A 22,892-nucleotide genomic window follows, 5' to 3' on the forward strand; every position below is an offset into this window, starting at 1 on the left:
CAACGCTAACGGTATGTTGATGGAAAAAATGAAGTGTGTTACGATCAGCAGGTGAAGCAAAAAATTTTAGTGATTAAAAAATTGTTCAATAATAAATTGGAGGAGAAACTTCTATTACTTAATAAATTATAAACAGCAGCTGCAGAGCAAAAGAGCAGACACGCACAGAAATACACATCAAAGAAGCAGGAAGTAGATTTCAAGGCAAAGGTGTTGTGTCAAGTGGTTGACGGCACCCCTCGGTTTGTGATAAGATTTATGCATGATTGCTAAACGGCTGAAAATTACCTAAACTTCTAAAATAACAACGGATATTTTTCAACTTCCTTTAACGTTTTAACTGAAAGCCGTTTAGCAAGAGACTAACTTAAAACATCACAGAGGATAGACGACAAATATAAAAATTAAGTAAAAATGTAAGCAGACGGTGGCGCTCTACATGCGTACGTGGAGCGCATGGTTGTAAAGTAAGACAACAAAAAATTCAGCATTACATTTGTAACCGACCTTCAAACGACTGTGAATCCATTTCTAGTCCTATTATTGAAAACAAACTCAACGAAATAGAGTGACCTGCGTCTTTTAGTGAATGTCCAGGAGTACTGCCCAATGACCGTGTCTTGTACACTTGCAATGGAAATACAAGCCAAACAACAATCCACAACTGATTGTAGCATTATCAATAATAACAACAACGAGAAAAATAAATTAGAGCAGTCCCTAGCGGCAGCAACCACCCACTCAGTGACTGTCAATACCTATAATACCATATTAATGCCACCGTTAGGCACTAAGCCGTTGGCCAACAACCAAGAACTTCAACCTATTAACGACGCTAATAAAATTAAAATGAATGTGGAGACTAATGATGGCGAAGTGTCAGTTTTACTGGCTAATAAGAACTTCCATTATGACGTCGTCTCCAATGCGGAAGAGCAGCCGACATACGACATTGACGATGGCGGTGGTGCCCAATTTGTTGGTGGTGGCGGCGGCGAATCTAAGCAACTATTAAGTGACCAACCACAACCGCAGGTTACATGGCTAGATAGTGAACAAATTGATGCGCTCGACTTGACCACATTGGACATTGGCAATATGTTCTTCAATCGAGTGGATAGTGCGGAGATAATCTATCAAAAGAAAAAGAAAGAAATTAAAATGGTAGGAAAATATGTGATGGGTGATATACTGGGCGAAGGCTCCTATGGCAAAGTCAAAGAGGTGCTAGATTCCGAAAATCTGTGCCGACGTGCAGTGAAAATCTTAACGAAGCGAAAACTGAGACGCATTCCTAATGGGGAACAAAATGTGCAGCGTGAAATTCAATTGCTGCGAAATCTACAGCACAAAAACGTGGTAGCGCTTTTAGATGTTTTGTGCAATGAGGAAAAACAAAAAATGTACATGATTATGGAGTATTGCGTGGGCGGATTACAGGTATGGACATAAGAGTGGGACAGCGTTGGAACTATTTCCATGACTCGAATTCTAATTTTAATTTTTTTTTTAAATTTTGTCATTTTCCAGGAACTGGTTGATAGTGCACCGGAAAAGAAACTACCGCTCTTTCAGGCACATCGCTACTTTTGCCAGTTAATCAGTGGTCTGGAGTATCTACATGGTTGTCGTATCATACACAAAGATATAAAACCCGGAAATTTACTCCTCTCGCTGGAGCAGATATTAAAAATTTCCGACTTTGGCGTGGCGGAACAGTTGGATTTATTTGCGGAAGACGACACATGCACCACCGGCCAGGGATCACCTGCATTTCAGCCGCCTGAAATAGCCAATGGACATGAGTCATTCGCCGGCACCAAGGTAGACATTTGGAGCTGTGGCGTAACGCTGTGAGTACATGTAAAATACGATTACCAGTGAACGAAGTTATCATTTAAACATTTCTTCATTTACTTTCGCTTAGCTATAACATATGCACAGGTCAATATCCATTCGAAGGTGATAACATTTATAGGCTATTTGAAAATATTGGGCGCGGACAATGGGAAGCGCCAGATTGGTTATACAAAGTAGACGTGCAATTAGCTGGTCTCATACTGGGTATGCTCCAAGCTGATCCAGCCAAACGATACTCTATACAACAAATACGCTGTGATCCGTAAGTTGATGGAATTGCTTTGCCTTATATTTATTTATTATATAGATTTATTTCTACCCAAACAGTTGGTTCATATCGGCACCAGAGGAGAAGGGGCCACCAATACCCATTCCGCCACTGAAGCATGATGTTTATCGCCGCTCCACGGTACTGCCTTATTTAGATGCTTACCACTACGAAACTGAACGTGATTTAGAAGAGGTCTACTTTACCGAACACGATCTGAATCGTGAGTACGCGCTATACTTACACATATACTTAGTTTTGCCATAAATTCGATGCCAAATTCGCAGAAAAGAGTTCCGTTATTTCTATACTTTATACTTTCCGTTATTTGCCACTTTATACTTAGTTGCATGGCAAATTTCGCTTGCTAAAAATGGAGTGGGGATCAATCATTTTTCCCAAACGACGGAAGTGACAGACAGAAAAAGAAGCCGTTCTAGAAAGAATTCGCAGTAATCCCCTTAGAGAGAAGACTAATTAGAAATGATCTCCACATGAAAACCTCCCGTCACTCAACTGGCGTCAACGGCCATGAAAATACTATTTTCACAGATGAGAAAATTGGCTTTGTTGAAGAAGTTTTTAATAAGCAAAACGTGAAAATCTATGCTAAAACTTCTAAAGACTCAAAAAATGTTGTTCCAAGTGCTTATCGTGGCCACCATCCATCCTCTATAATGGTTTGGTGGCGAGTGTCTTGTGAAGGCGTTACATCTCTTCATTTCTGCGAAAAAGAGGTTAAGACAGGAGAAAAAAGTGTACCAGGAGGATGCCTTAGAAGGCGTAATGAAGCAGTTTGGCAGCACTCTTTTCAATGGAAAGCGTTGGATCTTTCAGCAAGATTCTGCTCCAGCCCATAAGGCAAAAACCACGCAGCAGTGGCTAAAAAACAATATTTCTGAGTTCATAGCCGCAGAAGATGGGCCGTCTGGAATTCAGATCTAAGTCCAGGGAACTACATTTTGTGGCCAGAATTGGAGAACAAGGCCTTCACATGCCGGGCATATGTTTAGTATGTCGGGGTCGATTCTGGATAGGTAGGAGTTTAACCTGCTACAGTATCCAGAACGTAATTGGGCCAAGATTACGCGGGACTCTCGGGGAAGTTGGACCTCTTCGCCTGCAATGGGTGGTGGTTGGACTCCGATGACGGCATTCAGGGGTCGAGAGTTTAAGAATATGGTAAGAGTCTCCCGATTAATGTCGTTAATTGGCTGTCTGTACACTGTCCGATCCAGTAATTGTCGATCTGTTTTGTCCTGGATCCCGTCCGCGTAATTAAGGAGGTGCCTGCTGACATACCTGGGAGGTTGCTCAGGCTCAAGCAAGTGTCTGCATGGGTGAGACCTGCGTTAACCCCCTATCAGTTTATTATGCTCCTTCGCAGAGAGCATATGGGTCTCGTCATGTAGATGGTGTATTAGGGACATCAGTAGACATCCTGCCGCAGTCCTTATGGCAGTGTTTTGACAGGTCGGTAGCTTCGTCCACTACGAATCACTGGTTCCAGGCGACCAGACAAGCGCAGCAATATTTAGAACCGGCCGGCCCACCGTCTTAAATGTCGATAGCAAATTTCTTTGTCTTTGTCCCAAGTGCTTCCGGTAAGCGATTTGAGGACCTTATTGCGATTCTGGGCTTTGGTGGCAATAACGGTTTTGTGCGCTGAGAAAGAGAGCAAACTGTCGGAGGTAACTCCCAAGATTCTGAGGTTGTTAACAGTCGGAATTGGTGTATCATCGACTTTTACCTTAAGTTGCAATCTTTGGTTCGAGCAGCGACGTCAATAGCCATGGAAACCGTGCCTGCTGCAATAGCTAAACGGCCTAATCGTTTGAAGGCTTGTGTAAAAGAAAATTGTGACCATTTCGAATGAAAACTTAATATTTTTTTAATATTCGCATGATTAAATAAAACTAACTGCATTCAAAAAAGTATTATAATTTCATATCTATAACGGACTTAACTTGCAACACAACTTATGGCAGTACTAAGTACATACACATGAAATATAAATCACTAACAAATCCACTCCTTTACTCGCTAGGTGAACTTGCTCGTCAAGCAGCCGCCGCAGCCGCTGAAATCAAAGCACAACAGCAGCAAAAACAATTGGCGGCTGCAAATTCATCGGGTCCTTCGACAAGCACCCACGCCTCAACATCTAACAGCATTAATAAGGAGAAGAAATCTTCGTCACTAAAGAGGCGCGCCAAAAAGCTAACATCTTGTATATCTGTAAAGAAGCTATCAAATTGTCGACCCTCGTAATAATGACGTTGATGTTGTCACAAGCAAAGGCGCCCATGCGCAGTACACGTAGTCATTGGAAAAGCGTAGTTTAATTATTACATATATATACAAATTAAGAAGTTTCAACTCTAAACATTTCATTAGCTGTTGAGTGTCAAGTCAGTTAGCCTTACAAGTGCAGCTTGCAGTGCTGCAGAGAATAGCAGAGTATAGCAGCAGCTAATTCTCTCGCTGCCAAATGCAAGTGCCACTCCAACACTATTTATAGAATCCGTTTCTTAAATGGAGTACTTCTTTATTACATAATTTGTTTCCTTTGTGTTGTTTTGATGATAGTATTTATTGAAGAAAATTTAGTTTCGGATTAACTGTATTATTCGCGTTTGATCTTTTTGTTGCGTAATTTTTAGTTAGTCTATACTTTTTATTTAATATCTTATATGAAATTTATACCCGAGCCTTTGTTATTCGCTTCCCACGCGGCGTTCACATGCAAAACAGGGGAGTCAGATGTACAAAATTTATGAATTAATCAAAAATTTAATATTTATCACAAACAAAAATACACAAGTATAACAAATGCGAGTAATATTTGGTTATTTTAGTACGCCTGTAGATATATACGACTTGTCGCAATTAAAGTGGCGACAAAATGAATTAAAAAACAATACGAACTTCTTATCATTGTGATCCAAGTCGATTTTTTTCCTTTATTCAAATATATTATTAATTTTTTTTGTACGCCAAAAACTTGTGCAATCGCAAACGCAATCACATACAAACATACTTTGTAAAATAGAATATTTTGAACACTTAAAAGTTATACAAGCCAAAATCCATTTTTGAAAACACATACAAATATAATACAATATAAATATACATACATACATACCTAATTAGAATGCATGTAAACAAGTGAAAAATGCATACATTTCCTACCGACAATACAAAAATTAAATACACAAATTGTGTTTTCCTTTTTTAAAACTGGAAAGTAAAAATCTTATTTGTTATTGATTATGTGGTTGGTATCAACCAAATGCCTATACAGAAGAAAACAAAAACAATTTTTCCATATTTTTAAAACTTGAAAAAATATAAATAGTTTGTTGTAAATGAAAAGTACCGTTTATTATTTAATGGGGGTGGTTGAGTGCGACAAATTGTACGACGATGAATGCGAAAATATTGGGTAAAATATTGTAAAAATTAGCCAGTAACTTAATTTCCGAGAATTCGCTCTCAAAGAGAAAAATATCAGAGGAAGTAGGTCTGTTCATGTAAAAATTAGCCAGTAACTTAATTTCCGAGAATTCTCTCTCAAAGAGAAAAGTATTAAAGAAAGCAGGTACAATATATTCATGCAAAAATTATCCAGTAACTTAATTTCCGAGAATTCGCTCTCAAAGAGAAAAATATCAAAGAAAGCTCATAAACGCGAAACCAGTAACAATTTGCAAGTTTTACGAACAGCTGATTAAATTGTTGGGGAAAAGTCACAAAATTTAAATTTTTTTCAGTTGAACAACTTCGTATTAAATTTAAAAAAATAAATAAATGCATAAATAAAACAAAAAAAAAATGCCAAAAAAAGATCTTCGGCGTGACATGATTTTATTTTCTCCACAATAATTTATTCCATTTCATCATCGCTGTCAGATGAAAAACATTCCATTAGCAATTGTATTGTGGCAATCACAGCTTTCTTCATATTTTCCTTGCTTTCTATTGCCAAATTAGTTAATGGCCAAAAGAAGTACAAGCATAAGACACAGAAACACGATGACTAGAGGATATGGTTCGGAGGCACATACAGTGTGTCAAGAATGAGAATAAACCAAATTTTAAATTTTACCAAGATACCAATCTAAAGTATAAGGAGCATAATATGCAGAGGGGGCTTCTGTTGTTGTAACAGCATAAACATTCCCCATACATGGACGGGGAATGCTGCTGGAGTGACAGTCCTTGGCCGGTTATAAATCAGAGTCGTTCCGGTAACGTAGAACCGGCTGCCATGGGAATGCTTCTCTACAATTGCGGTAAAGTTATAAGCACACAAGCCCAGAGTCCCAACGTAAATGGGATTGAAAATTTGTAGGCATTTTTGAAGAAAATAGTTGCTAAAAGGCATCCACAGAATGCAGCAGCATTAAAAACTGCAATAATGGAGGAATGACTGAGTATATCGAACGCAGACAACATAAAGGGTTAGGGGTATTCAGAATTTTCAAGAAATTCAAAGAAATTTTGTTTGCATTTTCTTAAAGTATAATATCTTAAAAATATTGTGTGAAAATTTGAAGTAAATCCGACAAATGCTTTTCGAGTTATTGAACAATTAACAAAGGGGGCTCCGGAGCGTTCGACAGCAAGTAGCAAAACTTTAAATGCGTTTCTCTAAAAACTATGTTTTTTGAACTGGTGATCACTGTAACTTAAAAACTGCTTGGTAGATTTCAGTAAAATTTATACAGGTTTTGAAAAACATAAAAAACTCGTGCCTGATCGAAGAATTTTTTATTTTTTATTTTTTTTTTAAACAATTAATTGTCGGTTCTAATCTCGAAAATCTGAAAAATATTTCCTGAGACCGTCATATTGTTATTTAAAAAAAAAAGGCTTCGATCAGGCACAAGATTATCTATCAATAAAACCAATTTCTCTTGTCCGATTGATTTTAGATGAATCTCCAAGGACTTGATGACGTGATGATCAACGCAAGGTACTTCTGGAGAAACGGGCTCCAAATAAAGTAATTGACTAGAAAAAAAGCATTTTTCGGGACTCTTACTGCCTCTAACCCCTTTAGGAAATGTGTCCATTCGATGAAAAAGTGTCTACAAAATGTTATTGACGCTAACGGTTGTCAAACCAAATTTTGAGTTAATCAAAAAATTATGTATTCACATTATGTATTTCATAAAAAAAAGCCGGTATTAAAATTTGTAAAAGCAGTTTATTGACAGTGTCGAAATAGTGTTATTTGTTTTTGTTGCTTGAAAAAATTTTAAGTTTTCGTTATTAATTCCCTTTAAATACTGTGAAAAAAAATTAATCAATACAAAAAGAAGCCAAATGTAAATAAAAAGTACTATTTTTTCTATTGAAATCGGAAAACTTAATTTATTTTCAATGCCAAAACTCATTCTTGACAAACTGTGCCTCTTCTCTGTATATCATTGGCCGATTCCTATTTAATATATGGCTTCAAATAAACTTTATAAATTTTTTCTAAAATATATTTATTTACATTCTCCATTTTAATTACGCTTTTTATTTCAATTAAGAACTTTGGCTCAATACGCAAATTTTAATTCGTGCTTATTTTTACTTTGCGATCAGCTGTTTTTCTCACTTGCAAATTCAACCTGTAATAAATTCGCCTTGTGCAAATTCTTACATGTAAAAATTTATCCAGTAAAAACAAGGTAAATCCACCTTGAGTAAAAACCTGCAACTTCCCCTCAAAATTGTCATTTTGCTCTCACACTTTCCCCTACTTTGCAAGGTTTTTTGGTTACATGAACACCAGAACTTAATAATTTGTAAAAATTGTATTTGCTTCAAGAACAGATCTATTCTTTATCGAATTAATTAACAGTGCAGCAAAATTTCTACTTTTGCACTAATTAATAATAAATTCACTACTTAACAAGCTCCAACTCTCCCTTATTAGCTGTTGATTCGGCTAAGCCCACTTGAGCAGCGTTCGCGTCATTCAACTCGGGCATAATAAACATCTGGTAATAATGCTGGCCTAATTTTGTCAGTTTCTTCTGCATTAAATTACGCAATGTGTCCACGTATTGGGGTGGAATTTTCGACAAGTGCGGATTGCGCCAATGCAACTCGTTGTTGTCGACATGAAATAGCGCCGGTGATGGCACGTGATCCTTAAGGTAATTCCATATACACTCCTTCAGCAACAAAGCAATCTTCGTACGCGGGATGGAATTACAAAAAATACAACTCAAATATATATATACATAAGTATTTCAAGTGTTTGCTTACCTCTGGTGGCTCAAAGTGTTTAATTATTACATGCAGATTAGAAAGCGGCGGCGGCAGCAATTGACCCATTGCCAACAATTGCAACAGCTTCTGGGTGCAACGCATTAGCTCATCGGACGGGTCGAAAGGTTGAAATTTATTTACTTTAAAAGCCAAAATATACAAAAGAACTCATTTAGCAGCAAATATTAGTAAGCTAAGTTGAAGGAGTTACCATTTTTGGCGCGCCATTGATGCAGGCAAGTGGCACACATCGCACGCAAAAGCACCGATGAGAAGCATAGAGCCGGCCGATGCGCCGCTATAAAGCCCAGCAGCGCCCAGAGCACAGGTGATGTGCTAAAGGCACGTCGTATCATTAAGTCACGCTCCATCGTCACTTTGGTGAACTCTTCATCCGGAAATGGCAGTCCATTGTACATGACATCGGTGGAAACCATTTCAACGAGCAACAGCGAAATCATTGAATAGCCTTCAACGGAATTTTGTTTCTCCGCCACGGTGCAACAAGCATCAAGCGCCTTGAGTAGCAGCGTTTGTGTTTCAGCCGGACAACCTGTTTGTTCCTTTGCGGTGACATCAGGTCGCAAACCGCGCCCAATTACACCGGCATGCAATACAGTACGATTGGCATTTGGACCTAAACTGTGACGCTGATTTTGCAGCAAAACCATTTCGTGCTCGGGTATTTCGAGTTGATTCACTTCGGGCTCTTCAAATTGACCGAATAGGTAGCCATAATAGAAGAGTGCACCCTCTACCAACTCCCGTATGCAGGCGCTGCGCGCAGCTTTACGCGCAGAGCACTGGCGGGCGAGCAGCAAGTAAGCGCGATTTACAGCTGCCGAACGGCTTACTGCGCCTTTAAAGAGTACGTGGAGAAAAAATAAGTTATTCATAATGAATTTTTAATTGAAATCAGGTTGCTTACTTTTCTCAGTTAGCGCTAAGAAGAAATATTTTACGCTTAATACTGATAGTTTTAACACCTGCGAAAAGAAAACAAATCAAATATACACTGGGAATAATTTAAATCATGCGCACCTCTGTTGTGCGCATAACGGTGCCTTTTAAGCCAGCTTCTATTGTGTTGAGTAAATCGATGATGGTATGCGCTAAAATGCGTCGGTTTGCATCTTTTTCTTCGTCTTCACTGTCATCCGAGTCGAAAAGTGGTACGCCTATTATGATTTTTGTATCATCCTCAGCACTTTCCACATCCATTGCTTCCGCTTCTAAATCCATTGCACCGACTTTTACCTTTTTTCTTTCTCTACTCAGCTCGTGGTTGCTGTTACTTTGTGCCTCCGCACGTTTTGCCGCACCAGCTGCTTCTGTTAATTTATTCATACGCAGATTAACTTTGGTCACTGTAACTTCAAGTATTTGTAAAATTTTTGGTAGACAATCGTTGAGCACATTGGGCAATAAGCTTTGCTTCATATATTGGAAGGAGTTCTTTTTTTGCATTCTGAAAAATTCGAGATGCTTTTTGTTTTTAATTTGAACCTTGTAAAATTAGCAACAACAACAACTACACACTTAGTTAGCATATTGAGGTTTTTGAATGTGTTTAGCGCCTCCGATTGATCGTCGTTTACCAGCCGTGTGTGCTTGAATTGTTCCTGCAGCAAAACCTCTTCCAGCACCATTTGTAAGCCCGGCTTAATGCATGGAAATTCGACTACACCACTTTGTCCACCAATTATACGGATTACCGCACCTAAACCATTGGGATTGGCCACATACGATTTACGCAGCAGCTCTGATATTGTCTGATAATAAATGTGCGAATGTTGTGTGGCTGCAAGCGTAAAAACCATCAAATTAACGATTGAGGAGAAATATTTGCATGATGTGGTTATTACTTACAAACAATTAACAGCAAACGCACAGCAGTTTGCTGCTGAAAAATGTTAGCGCTTAAACAACTTTTCCAAAGTAAATATTTCGAGTCTTCGGTCGCTAGATCATTCATTAGCGGACAAACCGTAGCATTTAACACCACTTGCTCCAAATCCTGCAGCGTATATTCCAGAAAATCTTGGCACCAAGCATATTGCTCGGCCATTTGCGACACTGCGATTAGCAACTGTGAGCCATTCGATTTCAAACGCAACGCCAAACTGTTGAGCGAAGGTTGCATTTCTGCAAATAATTTGTTACTCATCCAAAGCGGCGTTTTTTGTATGATAGTCAGGCGTAGATCGTCATTATCTATATATGGCAAAATTGTGTGCATTAAATAGAAAAACATGTAAACACCAATACGTACACATTTCGAGGAAGACAACAACCAAATTCTGCAGCAATGCATCTGCAAAAGTAGCCATCACCAATAAAAATGGTATTATACACGCATCCAAACTTTTTTTCGGATTAAACCCATCCTTTAGTAGATCAGTCAAAGCTTGCTTCAGCTCTTGCTCATGTGCAAAGGACAAGTAATCTAGAATGCCCAGCTCAGAGTCAAAGCGGCAGCGGTAATCTTCAGCAAAACGTTTGAGACTACATTGCAATATCTGTGAAATAATACTAAGAGGAAAGCAACCACCAAGGCGCGCTACAACCCAGTCAAAGCTCAGCGAATAACGCTGAAAAGCAGCTGAAATACAAAAAATGCGCATTACATCCAACTTTTCACAAAATACAAAGATCAAACCTAGCAGAGTCTCCACACATGTTTCCTTCTCAGCATTGGTAAGTTTGCGAAAACTTAGGCTAATCAATGTAAGTAGCCCGCGCATTGCACCGCAGTTCAGCCAATAATTGCAGGCCGCTACAATAGACATTTTCCGTTTGGTGTACTTGTCCGATAATTTTCCCACCAAGTCGAGACTCCATGACGCAATTACCGGGCCCCAAGCCGGTGGACCTTTGATAACTAAGTTTTCCAAAGCTTCTTGTACCGCTGACCAACTACTATCCTCTATGACAGTTGGTTGTGTGGGAACATTGTTGCTTGAACTCGGACCACCACCACCACCACCACCTTGTTTCCCCTGTCGTATAGGCAGCCCAGTAGCGTAATCTACGTTTGCATTCGCTACATAATTCTGTACAGCCACTTCAGCTACTAATGAAAAGTACTCGAAGATGATTTCGCGCGCAGCCGGTAGATCCTCGAGCAGATGAAAGCTGCTGCGTAGCAGTGAACTGTTTGTAAGTTTCTTGGGGCTGCCACGATGACTTGTTACTGCCTGAACGAACTGCTTTAATTCCACCAGAACATGCTGCTTTAACATTTTGTAAAATATCTATTTTTTAACATCAAGTAAACAAACACGCAGCAAACAGAAATGCATCGAAATGAAGCTGGTAACTGAAATTCGTCTTAATTAATCCAGAAGTGTGCTGCCATATTTTATAAATAAAAATTAACAGTACTTGTAGCATATCTGTTTGTTCAGAGCAATTTTTTAACAATACTGTATTATTATAACCGATTTGTTGTTGTGTTTCAAGGTATATGTATTAACAAAGTGCATGTATAAAAAATATTTTCCTTCTTTAATTCGCTTTAGTTTTGTAAGCATAAAATAATTTACGAAAACCAAAAAAATGCTTGTCTAGCGCAAGTTTACCTGGGACATTATTAGAAAATTACCATTTAGCTTAGAAAAAAATATACGCATCTTTCTTTTCTTTCTATTTTAACTGCGCAGAAAAATAAATTGATACCAAATGTAAAATTCTCATAGCGCTAGAATCCTCAATAAGTGAAATAAATACTCAACCGGTTGAAAATAATGTCCTTGGAAAGATAACTGGTGTTTTTTTCAGCTGCATGAGACCTTTTGATATCGATAACTATGGGTTGATAGCTGCGATTGAACGAACATTTCTGCTTAGTAAAATGTGGCAAGTCATCATGAATCGTTTATCGCTTGAGCCACGCCTCCAAATTTACTCTCAACAAAAAAATAAATCTGTTCGCGAAATTAATAGAGCACTGGTGGTATCATCCGTCCTTATTTCATACGGAATGAGAAATGAACTGCCGGTATGGAGAATAGAAAGGGCTATTTTGGTTTCGAAAAATTACTCAGCTAAACATCGCCTACATTTGGTTCCAACCAGACGGCGCTATTCGCCATACATGGCGCTAAAGAATCGATTTCTTCCAATATTCAAGCCTTTATTAAAGTCATACGCCCAGATTTATTAGAAAAAGTAGTCAATAATTAAACTGATCGAATGGACCTTGTAACTAGTAGCCGCAACGGGCATATGCCGGATATCATATTCAAAAAATAAATGCCATGAAATTATGTACCAGATTGCAATAAAAAAAACTCCTTAATACGGCCTACAAGCCTTCATATATGTTCTCTGTGAACGAATCAACAAATATGCCGAAATAATACCAACACGGGTTTCTTGGAGGCAAATCTGCAATCGACCAATGTTTTGTTCTTAGTCAAATGTTTGAAAAACACTATAAATAAGGGCTACATGTTCACTACCTGTTCGTTGATTTCAAACAAGCATTCGACAGTGTTAAAAGAGATAGGATCCAGCAAATACTGCTTACTCTTAGAATACCCGCCAAACTAATAAGGCTCGTTAGCGCAACACTCACACATACACAAACCAAAAAAAGGAAAGGAAAGAATTTTCTTAAAAACTGCGAACGGCCAATAGCCTTTTTGTAAACAAGGGCAAAACCAAACATCTGTTGAAATCAAGGCGGCCTGCACAGATGCGTAATTTCCATGTGGGAGCCTATACTTTTAAAACAGTGCACCATTTTAAGTACCTAGGAGTTATGTTCGCATGTACCAGTGTACCAATATCATTAAAGCCATAAAATTATCTATCAGATTATAATACAAAAAAAATCATTCCAATAATTTTCTGCTTTGTATTATCATTTCACTCCTAAAAAAATACCCTATACTTGAAATGTTTCCACCTCGTTGGAAATATTTAGCAACATATTTATTGTATAGAAACAACTATTTATCAATACTTTTTTATCTAACTCATGTAACCTTTATGGCATCACTGCCGGCTTATCAAAATTTAATTAAATATGCCGCTACAGTGTTTGTTTTTATTTTTATTAACGAAAAGTCAACAAAGAGAAGTGAAAACAAGGCGAATCTACATACACAGATTTGCCTTGGTATAGCAGAAATTCGCCTTGAGGAAAACATAGAAATGAACTTGACAAAGCCGTTTGTTAACGTTACCAAGTTCGATTACTTATTTACACTTTCACAGCGCAAGATTAACAGTAATTGGCACGGTGCCAGATATCTCCAGAGAAGTGCCTACAGTAACAAAATGTCCAAATTCATAGAAATACCTGTACAGGCAGACAAGTTATTGAAGCTTACGCGTTCCACGGTGGTGCCAAAATTGAATGCCACAAACAGCAGCGGCGATCAGCGACACAAAGGTCAAGCTGGACGAATTGGTGTTATAGGCGGATCGCTGGAGTATACGGGTGCTCCATATTTTTCAGCCATAAGTGCTATGCGTGTAGGCGCCGACTTAGCACATGTTTTTTGTCAACGTGATGCCGCCGTTGTCATCAAATCCTATAGTCCGGAATTAATAGTACATCCTTTGCTGGATGCAGATGATGCAGTAGAGCAAATCCTACCGTGGCTAGACCGATTGCATGTACTTATCATTGGACCGGGACTTGGACGAGATCTACACATACAGAAGACTGTTATACGCCTTATCCAGTTTTGCAAACAACTTAGCAAACCATTGGTCATAGATGCTGATGGATTATTTATTCTCAATGAAAATATGGAGTTACTTAGCGGATTACGTAATGTTATTTTAACGCCAAACAAAATTGAATTTCGTCGTCTGTTCACTGAAGATGTCGATGTCGCGAGGGAGCGTATGGCGCAGCTAGGAGATGGTGTGATTGTACTCGAAAAAGGACAGCAAGATAGGATCTATATACCAAGCACCTCTGAAATGTATACATTGCCGACTGGTGGCTCTGGACGACGATGTGGTGGGCAAGGTGATTTGCTATGCGGCTCCATTGCTACATTCTTCCATTGGGCATTAGAATCGAATCAGTCGAATGCCGCTTATTTGGCTACATTTGCGGCTTGCTATCTGGTAAAGCAATGCAATGCTGCTGGTTATCAGAAATGGGGCCGCAGTATGGTTGCCAGCGATATGCTTAATGAAATTCACACCGTGTTTCGAGATACATTCGAAGAACAATAATAAGCTGGTAAACTTGTGAGAGGTAGTTTGTTTTTGAATTTCGGTAAAGCGAACTTGTTGAATCGATTTTATTATTGTCTATGTCTCCTTCAACTTCTTAAAGTAGTAGCGGTTACTATATATTCGTATTTACACAGTGTTACTACAAATTTATTATCTAAGTGTAAAACGTTTTGAAATTTATTGGGAAACAATGAAATAATATCCTTCAATTAGTTGATTGCATGAGCAAATTTTTATTATTATATTTAGTGTCATGTTTAATGAACCAATTACATTTTCTCTGTAATACTTGCAAGAAAAGATGACATTAATTTATATATCCAACTTCTTTCGCCATTCATTTAAACTCAAGGCGAATTGTGTATTCATCATCATTCATCTAAACCATTAAATTTGCGGATGAAGAATTTTAAACGGTTGCACTTACTTTTACACACATGACGCAAGTAACCAAATAAAGCGGGTGATAGCTAAATGACTTGGTCTATGAGGCGTTTTATCTTAATTTCGTTTATACTTGCCCTAATCACTACGAGTATTATTTCGTACCTCTACGAGTTCGTCTCATATTCAGCCCGTTGCAAAATTATAAACAACTATTCTTTTGTTGTTGTTCCGCTTTCGAACGGAAGATGGTGTTTTATGATCGCTATTAAACAAAAATTCGCCTATTATATAATGTTTCATGATTTGTCAAATAAATTTAGGTAACTTTTTAATTTTTTGTTTGTTTGTTTAACTAAAATCCAGTTTGTATTGCTGGGAACTTACAATTCATAGACCATGATTCAATAATAATCATATGAATCATGTTCATAGACAATCTCTTACAAATATTTGAATTCATTTAAAAACTGACGTTGATTTAAGTATTAAAGGTACATTTCCTGTAAAATTTCCTTTATATTAATCAAATTAAAAACTTTTACGGAGCTCGATCGGTGTTTTCCTTTTAAACCTTAACAAGACATGCAATGGTGATATGGGAGTAGATGCCAGTTTATTTGGGTGTGGTTAGAAGATTTAGATTTATTGGAGCACTTCGACCCCATGGTCTTTTCTACCCCCTACTCAAAACAGTACCTCATCCAGACAAAGTTCCCTTAATAAACTCAAGATAGAGTTGTGTTGGATTGAACGTATGTGCCTTTCCTCCAGCTGTAAATGGCTGAGATGTCTCAACCTTCTCTGCGCTATAGCGCTGCGTTCAATGAGAAGGTGCATTGGAGTCTCCTGGGATTGTTCATTGAAACGACAAAGGTCAGTGGACCATATTCCGATGATATACAGATGACTACGCAGTCTGCAAAGGCCTGTGAGAATGTCCATGAGCATTCTGAGTTTATTCTTGAGTAACTCTCCTCAGATTTTTAAACCTCTTTTGGTTGGCGAAAGAGGATCAGGAGGTTATCTTAGAAGGTGTGGCAAAAGTGTAACAGGAGGATGTCTTAGGAGGCATGGAGAAGCTGTTGAGCAGTACTCTTTTCAATGGAGAGCAAGATTCCAAGATTTCCAGCAAGATTCCGCTCCAGCCCATAAGGTTAAAACCACTCAGTAGTGGCTAAAATTATTATTCCTGGGTTCATAGCCGCAAAGGAGTGGCCGTCTGAAAGTAAAGATCTGAAACCATTGGATTACAGAGTATGGTCAGAAATGGATAACATAGCTTGGCGAAGAATTCACAGAAATTTGGAAAGTCTCAAAGTCTCTCAGTCGTTAATATCCGAGGAAACCCTGCGTGTTGCTGAATGGCCTAATCGTTTAAAGGCTTGTATAAAGCAAATGGTTACCATTTTGAAAGCAAATTATATTTTGTATTTTTGATATTTGCATGATTAAAGAAAACTAATTAAAACTTCATTAAAAAAAAGTGTTATAATTTCATATTTATAACAGACCTAACTTGTAACAGAACTTATGGCAGGACTGCGTATATAATGTATGTGAATACCCTTTATATAATGTTTTGACAAATAAATAAATAAATTAATTATTGCCTCTTGAGTACTTACAATAAATTTTATTATTTCTCTGTAATGAATTAATTTCATGTACGCCGTCTTTTATTTGTCGCCAAATGGGTGTTTATGGCTGAAAAACACACTTCCAAATACAGCATGCGATTCGCGAAAGATGGCAGCACTTCGTTTACCTTGTTTTGTTCCCGCTCAATCGACCAAAAAGTTTTCATACAAATGTGCAAATAGCATCTGGGAAAATAAAGGGCGCAAGTCATAAAATTTGCCGGCATTATTATTTTAAATTATAAACATACGGTTGCTTTGTAGAGTAAATTCATAATAAGAAATGACAAACACAAATTCAACAACTAATCAACAAAGAAATATTGAAAATGCAGCCAGAGCTAAGAACCCGTTGGAGGCCGTACCGGACGCCTTCCAGTTCACGGCAAAGAATGGCGCAGAATACAAACTATATTGTCGTGCAAAGGCGGACATGGATTCTAAAACATTAAAATGGGCTTTTAAGTTAGCAGAGCGTAATGTGGGTCCATTTTATAAAGCGTTAAAAATGGGGTGGCAGCCGAAAGTGAAGCAAAATGACTTAAATAAAAAATGGGCACGGTATTTGGTAGCAACTGATAAGAGTGGACAACCGGTGGCATATACTATGTTCCGTTTCGACATGGACTACGGTCACAGCGTGCTTTATTGGTGAATAAACGTGTTTTCTTATAAGTTAATAGTTTATAATTTCTTATTTCGCCTCAGTTATGAAATGCAAATTGAAAGCGACTCTCAGCGCCAAGGACTTGGTAAGTTCATGATGAACGTGCTGGAACAATGTGCACAACACTGGCATATGGACAAAGTGGTGCTAACAGTGCTGAAAAATAATACCAATGCTACAGCTTTCTTCAAAGCAATCGGGTACAGCTTAGATGAAACGTCGCCGGATGTACTGGAGAAAGCAGAATACGAAATATTAAGCAAGATATTATAAGATCCTTTAAGTACCTACCTGACAGCGAAAAAAAATTGACTTAAATGTTTTATCCTCAGATAAATGATTTATTTTACAACTTTAAATGACTAACAAAATCCAACAATACAAAATCGAATATGCAAATATAATCTAGAAGCATTTGACGCGTGCCTCCATATATTTCATCATCGAGATATCTTTCATAGTAAGGCCACCAGCGTCATGTGTAGACATTTTCACTTGCACTTTATTATACACATTACTCCATTCTGGATGGTGGTTCCATTTTTCGGCAACCATAGCTACCCCAGTCATAAAACTAAAAGCTTCATTAAAATCTTTGAACAAATACTCTTTGTACGCGGCATCACCTCCATCTACCAGCGACCAGCCAGCATCCAGAAAGGGTTGAAGATGTTCAGATCGTTCTTGTTCTGTTAATTTTGCCTTAAATTGGAAAATAATATTTATTAAATCTGGTTAGTATTGGCCGGAATTCATATTAGATTTTATATATTTGTATGATAGGGGATCTACCCAAATGTGTTAATGACTCAACAACTTAAAGAAAAGGAGTTACGAAAACTAAATCAAATTTTATTGCAATCAAAGCAGATTTTATTTACTTTGTTCTTTTAACAAAACCAGTTCATTTTTAATAAGAAAAAAATCGTATAGGTACACATTTAATTGTTACATTACTTTATATATACATATGTACTGTTGTTAATGGCCTTGAAATTTCTGTATAGACTTTCACTTCACTTAATCTCTTCTCGCTTTGATTTGACCTTACGATGCATGTCAGATAAGCATATACATTTTTGCTACTAAGAGTTATTAAATCGCTTATAAAAAGTCGCTTTACAAGTATATTTTTTCGATATACGCAAAATTCCTACAGGTGTCTACTACCACCCCCTGCCCGTTTTCAAATTTATAATCAAACGATTCGGCTTTCTTACCATTTTTTTCTTCGTTGGTATACGATTCTGCGTAATTACTGTGGAGTATTGCCTATCACTTCCAAACGTGTCTGTTCGCACTGCCTTTGGTAGACTACTGAAATAAATTCACTGATTTTGTTTGAGACTTGATTTGTTTTTATGTATACGCACACTAACACATACATTCCACTAAGCTACACTTTTTCATACGTACGTGCATAATAATAGATATCGCCGGCTTAAGTAGGAACAATCGACGGATATAACTCCTACATCCTTGCCGTTTAAGAATTGTTGTTGTACACTTACACCAACATGCTTGAAACTTGGGAATAACTTCGATGTTTTATAAATTCTTAATAATTTACTTGGAAAAATCATTGTTTAACAAACTAAAGTTGTTTTTGTAGCGAGATGAGGTTTGTTTGCTAATCAGCTGATTGTAGTTGTTGCCACTATACAAGTATATAATTACAGTGCCCTTAAAACAACACAAATCTTACCACGATGCTCCCAAACTTTCGTTGTGGAATATTTGATTATTAAAAATATAATTTATTCAATGAGCGAATTTTAATGAGCAGCAAATGTATTAGTTTGGGGAAAACAAAAATCCGTTATTTTCTCAGTAGATGGCTGCAGGGATCGATATCTCGTAAAGTATCGCTCAAACAATTATCAAACAAGTTTATGCTCATTCTCAAGGTGACATTTCACACTATAAAAATGTTTTTCTGCTGTTTTTTTTGTCTTTTGTGCAAATTACGTGCAATTTTGGTTTCGTCGATTCCGCTTAGGCATTTTCGACGTTAAAGAAAATCTCGATAATGCCGAAAATGGCGATAAAATCACAGAAATTATCGAAGTTGACATCCATGTAAGTAGCCCAGGAGTTAAAGATCGACTATAAAATAGTTTTAAACCGTTTGCGCAGAAATGCGCAAAGAATATACATATAAAGGGTTCTCCGATAACATTTGTTATTTTGGATAGCTTTTCGGTAGATGTCACTTTTGACACTGTCATTTTTTGATATCTGACAAGTAGAAACTCCGCCATTAATAAACGATACACGCTTAAACAATGCATTGAAATGATTAAAATTCACTATAAAAATGGTGAAAATTTGGCAGAGACGGTTAATAATACTCGAACATTTTTGGGTAATCGTAAAGCACCTTGTCGGACCGCAATACAGAAATTGGTGAAAAAATTCGAGCTATTGGGACAAATTAGTGATGTGAAGAATAAAACCCATGCACGTCGCTCAAGAACAGCCGAAAATATTGCTGTTGCAGCCGAAAGTGTTGAAGAAAACCCAGGTTTGTCCATTCCTCGTCGTTCTTTGGAATTAGGCATTCCACAAACGTCATTACACCGTATTTTGCATACAGATTTGGGTCTTAAGGCTTATAAAGTCCAGTTAATACAAGAACTCAAGCCGGCCGATCATCAACAACGTCGTGTCTTTGCTTATTGGGTCGTTGAAATGCATGAAAATGATCTGGAATTCCATCGAAAAATCATCTTGACTGATGAGGCCCATTTCCACCTCGGTGGTTTTGTCAAAAAGATCTGGGGCTCAGAAAATCCAAGAGTTATTGTTGAAAAGCCTCTCTATCCTCAACGTGTGACCGTTTGGTGCGGTTTATGATCCGGCGGAGTCATTGGTCCTTACTTTCGCGAAAATGAAGCTGGAGCAACAGTTAAGGTGAATGGATTGCGCTATCGTGAGATGATTAACGATTTTTTAAGGCCGGAATTGGATGGTATTGATCTGGACAACGTTTATTTTCAACAAAACGGCGCTACGCGCCACACAAGCAACGAAACTATTGGTCTTTTACGGGAATAACACCTCTTATTGGAAAACCCTTAAATAAAAAAAACTGGATTGTTGCTCGTAAACAAAAAATTAAGGCAATTATTAATCTTTCAAATTCTTTGACGCCTTTGGATATTTCTTTATATTGGATCTGTCAATAAGCTAAAGTTTAATTTGTTTCAAGGATTTGTTATGGTTCTGCAGTTGCTTCATATTATTCGCCACGTTATGTATTGCCACCTTAGAGTGCTGATAAGTAGCGTTACTTCCTTAATTTTTCGGGAAACTGTAGCTATTGCCACATCAAATCTTTCAACTATGTCCCAAAAGCTACACGTGACCCGAGCAAGGCATTTAGTAACATTTCTAAAGATCGTTTTTCTTTATGCAGGTTGGTATAACAGGGGCTACTTGCAAATTTGCTGCATAGTATTTCGTATACGACGCGAAGTTTATTGGTGCTCACACTCACCAACGTAAACGTACGCCCGTATCTGCTGACACGATGAAACTAATGAGAGCCCCATGTAAATGAATTCTCACCGCTGTTCCGATCCGTAATATCGTAGATCGTTGTTTCATATGATACGGGCGTGCGGGCGTACGTTTACGTTGGTGAGTGTGAACAGCCTATGTTGGTGCATCCGCTTCCGAGTAGTTTTAACACAATTTCGTTGTGTTATTTTCGATGATGCTTTCTCTTTTCAGAGAACGACCTGTTTCAGCTGACATGAATTTGCTGCTCTCTTGTTTTTTTGCGCTCACTTTTTCACTCTCTTTTGCAAAGTTTTTGTGTTAAGAAACACTTGCTGACAGAATCCAGTAAACATTTTCGATAATTATTAGTTGCGAAACACAGCTTTTGTTGTTGCGTATATTTTACTTATTTTACTCGTGTATGTATGTACATATGTATAAAAATTTATAAATATTTAGTTGCAAACTTTTATTTATGTGCTGCTTCCTCTTCATTTTCGCCACCATTTCCATAGTAATCGTAGTCCAGCGGTAAACCGTTTGAACCAGGCTGCTTTGGATGTTCGGTGGTGGTGCTATGGGAACCTTTCCCAGGCATCTGAGTACTCTTTAAAACAATAGACGCGGTACTCGGCAGCAAAGTAACACGTCCGGCAGTCGTTGTATCGCCTATGCTTTCAATTTTGTTCACTATAGTAGTTTCCTCGAGCGACGTACCAACTCCAATCGCCTTCGGTAGCTCAGTGACTGAGGTGCTATTGCTAATATTTGACTCGGTGGTTAGTACGATGCGCCAACGTTTGCTGTAACGGCTGCGTACGAAAGGCTTCGAAGTAGCTGCAGTGTTGGCAGCGTCTGCAATTAGAAAGGATATAATTGACTTTTAACGTAAACATGTATGTATGTATGTATGTAGTAAAATTTCCTGATGTCTTGTTTACCAATTGCGAGCGCTGTGAGTGTTAAACACACGCCAAGTAAAATAATGCACTTCATTTTCTCTAGAATTTTGTTGTGCTAAAGCTTTCTGCCGTCCCACTGACGCTTCTTTTATACGGCACTGATTATATGTAAATGAATTTATCCCACTTTTTCTGCATTTATCTGCTTTTCCCAAATGGCATCTGGCATCGAATTATTCGTACTTGAAATTGAAAGTTCCTCAGTTATCTCAACTCAAACATAGAATAATGCAATAAAAAGCAACAGTTTAAAATTTGAATTTTATTTTTTGCTTTACAAATGCTCGTATGTGGTTTGATAGCATATGCCTTTGGGATTTAGAAAGTTGTTTCCGGAGGTTAGTGAACCCTTCTTCATCATTACTCGATAGTATACAAGCACGATTCCCAGTTTACACATTGCTTTCGCGTATGACGCGGTGATGCTTGATTTCGGCATTGAATGTTGATGGGATTGTTGCCACGCTGACGTTCCATGAGGAACTCCTCCTCCTTTCATCGCTCTCGCCGGCTTTCGATGTGTGAATAGTGTTGTTCCTATACGGCTAACTACGAGTAAATACTCGATATTGTCGATCATGTCGTTTCTGCGACTACCCCCAGGAGACTGCAATGCCAAAAGAGGTTCAAATGCCAATCAAAAGAGGTTTAAAAATCGCATAACTCTTTACAGAGAATGCTTACGGGCATAGTCCCGATTTCATAGTCATTCGAACATCATCGGAATATGGTTCACTGACTCTTGGCGTTTCTGCGACCAATCACAGGAGACGCCAATGCGCTCTCAACTTAAATTTAACGACGTAGCGCGGAAAAGGGTGAGACATCTCGGCCAACTGCAGGCGGAAGAAAGGCACATACGCGCAATACAACAGGGAGCTGGGTCTGGATGAGTTACACAAGTATGAGTAGAGGGCACAAAAGATCATGAGGTCGAAGTGCAAATCTCGAAGTAATCTAATCTAATCTAAGTACTCAATATTTTGTTAAAGTACTGAGTACTTCTTCTACTCGAGCACTTCATTCAAGTACTCAGGTGGGTATAGAGTATGCGGTTAAAGCATTTATTTGCTCTTTTTCAAGACTTTTCGCTTTGAAAATACATGACTAACTTCGGTTGGCACATCATCGGG

General features: G+C 38.0%; 7 protein-coding genes across 10 annotated transcripts; 4 read left to right on the forward strand and 3 right to left on the reverse strand.

The window, feature by feature from the left end:
* On the forward strand, window positions 1-5,339 carry LOC128855726 (serine/threonine-protein kinase stk11). 3 transcript variants are annotated; one of them, XM_054090877.1, is made up of 6 exons: window positions 3-467; window positions 536-1,440; window positions 1,531-1,853; window positions 1,928-2,122; window positions 2,188-2,351; window positions 4,176-5,339. In XM_054090877.1, exons 2-6 carry the CDS (start codon window positions 610-612, stop codon window positions 4,397-4,399), a joined length of 1,737 nt encoding a protein of 578 aa, XP_053946852.1. In that variant the 5' UTR covers window positions 3-467; window positions 536-609; the 3' UTR covers window positions 4,400-5,339. The 3 variants fall into 3 exon arrangements, with proteins under 3 accessions (XP_053946853.1, XP_053946852.1, XP_053946851.1); XM_054090878.1 differs by having other exon boundaries at window positions 1-1,440; window positions 2,188-2,355; window positions 4,176-4,266; XM_054090876.1 differs by having other exon boundaries at window positions 3-1,440.
* A 2,341-nt stretch (window positions 5,340-7,680) lies between these two features.
* Window positions 7,681-11,749, reverse strand: LOC128855725 (integrator complex subunit 5). The gene is made up of 9 exons (XM_054090875.1): window positions 11,058-11,749; window positions 10,671-11,000; window positions 10,268-10,612; window positions 9,938-10,199; window positions 9,440-9,866; window positions 9,327-9,384; window positions 8,610-9,257; window positions 8,396-8,538; window positions 7,681-8,319 (listed from the first exon to the last, which is right to left on the reverse strand). The coding sequence occupies exons 1-9, from the start codon at window positions 11,638-11,640 to the stop codon at window positions 8,029-8,031; spliced, it is 3,087 nt and encodes a 1,028-aa protein (XP_053946850.1). The 5' UTR covers window positions 11,641-11,749; the 3' UTR covers window positions 7,681-8,028.
* Window positions 11,750-13,510: 1,761 nt separating this feature from the next.
* On the forward strand, window positions 13,511-15,540 carry LOC128855727 (ATP-dependent (S)-NAD(P)H-hydrate dehydratase). The gene has a single exon (XM_054090879.1). The coding sequence runs from the start codon at window positions 13,559-13,561 to the stop codon at window positions 14,597-14,599; it is 1,041 nt and encodes a 346-aa protein (XP_053946854.1). The 5' UTR covers window positions 13,511-13,558; the 3' UTR covers window positions 14,600-15,540.
* A 1,212-nt stretch (window positions 15,541-16,752) lies between these two features.
* Window positions 16,753-17,712, forward strand: LOC128855728 (N-alpha-acetyltransferase 40). Its single transcript, XM_054090880.1, has 2 exons — window positions 16,753-17,277; window positions 17,335-17,712. Exons 1-2 carry the CDS (start codon window positions 16,910-16,912, stop codon window positions 17,564-17,566), a joined length of 600 nt encoding a protein of 199 aa, XP_053946855.1. The 5' UTR covers window positions 16,753-16,909; the 3' UTR covers window positions 17,567-17,712.
* LOC128855729 (pterin-4-alpha-carbinolamine dehydratase) lies at window positions 17,601-18,931 on the reverse strand. Of its 2 annotated transcripts, none has more exons than XM_054090881.1 (3): window positions 18,710-18,931; window positions 18,514-18,610; window positions 17,601-17,995 (listed from the first exon to the last, which is right to left on the reverse strand). In XM_054090881.1, exons 1-3 carry the CDS (start codon window positions 18,874-18,876, stop codon window positions 17,699-17,701), a joined length of 561 nt encoding a protein of 186 aa, XP_053946856.1. In that variant the 5' UTR covers window positions 18,877-18,931; the 3' UTR covers window positions 17,601-17,698. The 2 variants fall into 2 exon arrangements, with proteins under 2 accessions (XP_053946856.1, XP_053946857.1); XM_054090882.1 differs by having other exon boundaries at window positions 18,514-18,607; window positions 18,710-18,930.
* A 391-nt stretch (window positions 18,932-19,322) lies between these two features.
* On the forward strand, window positions 19,323-20,409 carry LOC128855555 (uncharacterized). The gene is made up of 3 exons (XM_054090557.1): window positions 19,323-19,372; window positions 19,732-19,817; window positions 19,890-20,409. Exons 1-3 carry the CDS (start codon window positions 19,323-19,325, stop codon window positions 20,147-20,149), a joined length of 396 nt encoding a protein of 131 aa, XP_053946532.1. The 3' UTR covers window positions 20,150-20,409.
* A 763-nt stretch (window positions 20,410-21,172) lies between these two features.
* On the reverse strand, window positions 21,173-21,793 carry LOC128855562 (uncharacterized). Its single transcript, XM_054090569.1, has 2 exons — window positions 21,739-21,793; window positions 21,173-21,652 (listed from the first exon to the last, which is right to left on the reverse strand). The coding sequence occupies exons 1-2, from the start codon at window positions 21,791-21,793 to the stop codon at window positions 21,267-21,269; spliced, it is 441 nt and encodes a 146-aa protein (XP_053946544.1). The 3' UTR covers window positions 21,173-21,266.
* Between the last annotated feature and the right edge of the window lie 1,099 nt (window positions 21,794-22,892).

Source organism: Anastrepha ludens, chromosome 2 (assembly GCF_028408465.1).
Source record: "Anastrepha ludens isolate Willacy chromosome 2, idAnaLude1.1, whole genome shotgun sequence".
NCBI classification, from domain to species: domain Eukaryota; kingdom Metazoa; phylum Arthropoda; class Insecta; order Diptera; family Tephritidae; genus Anastrepha; species Anastrepha ludens.

Coding starts and splice junctions, on each gene's coding strand:
- LOC128855728 (XM_054090880.1), top strand. CDS start 16,910: ATGACAAACACAAATTCAACAACTAATCAACAAAGAAATATTGAAAAT. Junction 17,278..17,334: donor GGTCACAGCGTGCTTTATTG/GTGAATAAACGT, acceptor ATTTCGCCTCAG/TTATGAAATGCAAATTGAAA.
- LOC128855729 (XM_054090881.1), bottom strand. CDS start 18,876: ATGATTTTTCCAAGTAAATTATTAAGAATTTATAAAACATCGAAGTTA. Junction 18,611..18,709: donor CGATATCTATTATTATGCAC/GTACGTATGAAA, acceptor AATTTATTTCAG/TAGTCTACCAAAGGCAGTGC. Junction 17,996..18,513: donor TACCAACGAAGAAAAAAATG/GTAAGAAAGCCG, acceptor TTCCAATTTAAG/GCAAAATTAACAGAACAAGA.
- LOC128855726 (XM_054090876.1), top strand. CDS start 610: ATGACCGTGTCTTGTACACTTGCAATGGAAATACAAGCCAAACAACAA. Junction 1,441..1,530: donor ATTGCGTGGGCGGATTACAG/GTATGGACATAA, acceptor GTCATTTTCCAG/GAACTGGTTGATAGTGCACC. Junction 2,352..4,175: donor TACCGAACACGATCTGAATC/GTGAGTACGCGC, acceptor TTTACTCGCTAG/GTGAACTTGCTCGTCAAGCA.
- LOC128855727 (XM_054090879.1), top strand. CDS start 13,559: ATGAACTTGACAAAGCCGTTTGTTAACGTTACCAAGTTCGATTACTTA.
- LOC128855555 (XM_054090557.1), top strand. CDS start 19,323: ATGCCGAAAATGGCGATAAAATCACAGAAATTATCGAAGTTGACATCC. Junction 19,373..19,731: donor TTATCGAAGTTGACATCCAT/GTAAGTAGCCCA, acceptor GGGACAAATTAG/TGATGTGAAGAATAAAACCC. Junction 19,818..19,889: donor AAGTGTTGAAGAAAACCCAG/GTTTGTCCATTC, acceptor TTTTGCATACAG/ATTTGGGTCTTAAGGCTTAT.
- LOC128855725 (XM_054090875.1), bottom strand. CDS start 11,640: ATGTTAAAGCAGCATGTTCTGGTGGAATTAAAGCAGTTCGTTCAGGCA. Junction 10,200..10,267: donor GCGTTTGCTGTTAATTGTTT/GTAAGTAATAAC, acceptor TTACGCTTGCAG/CCACACAACATTCGCACATT. Junction 8,320..8,395: donor AACACTTTGAGCCACCAGAG/GTAAGCAAACAC, acceptor CCGCGTACGAAG/ATTGCTTTGTTGCTGAAGGA.
- LOC128855562 (XM_054090569.1), bottom strand. CDS start 21,793: ATGAAGTGCATTATTTTACTTGGCGTGTGTTTAACACTCACAGCGCTC. Junction 21,653..21,738: donor ACTCACAGCGCTCGCAATTG/GTAAACAAGACA, acceptor TTCTAATTGCAG/ACGCTGCCAACACTGCAGCT.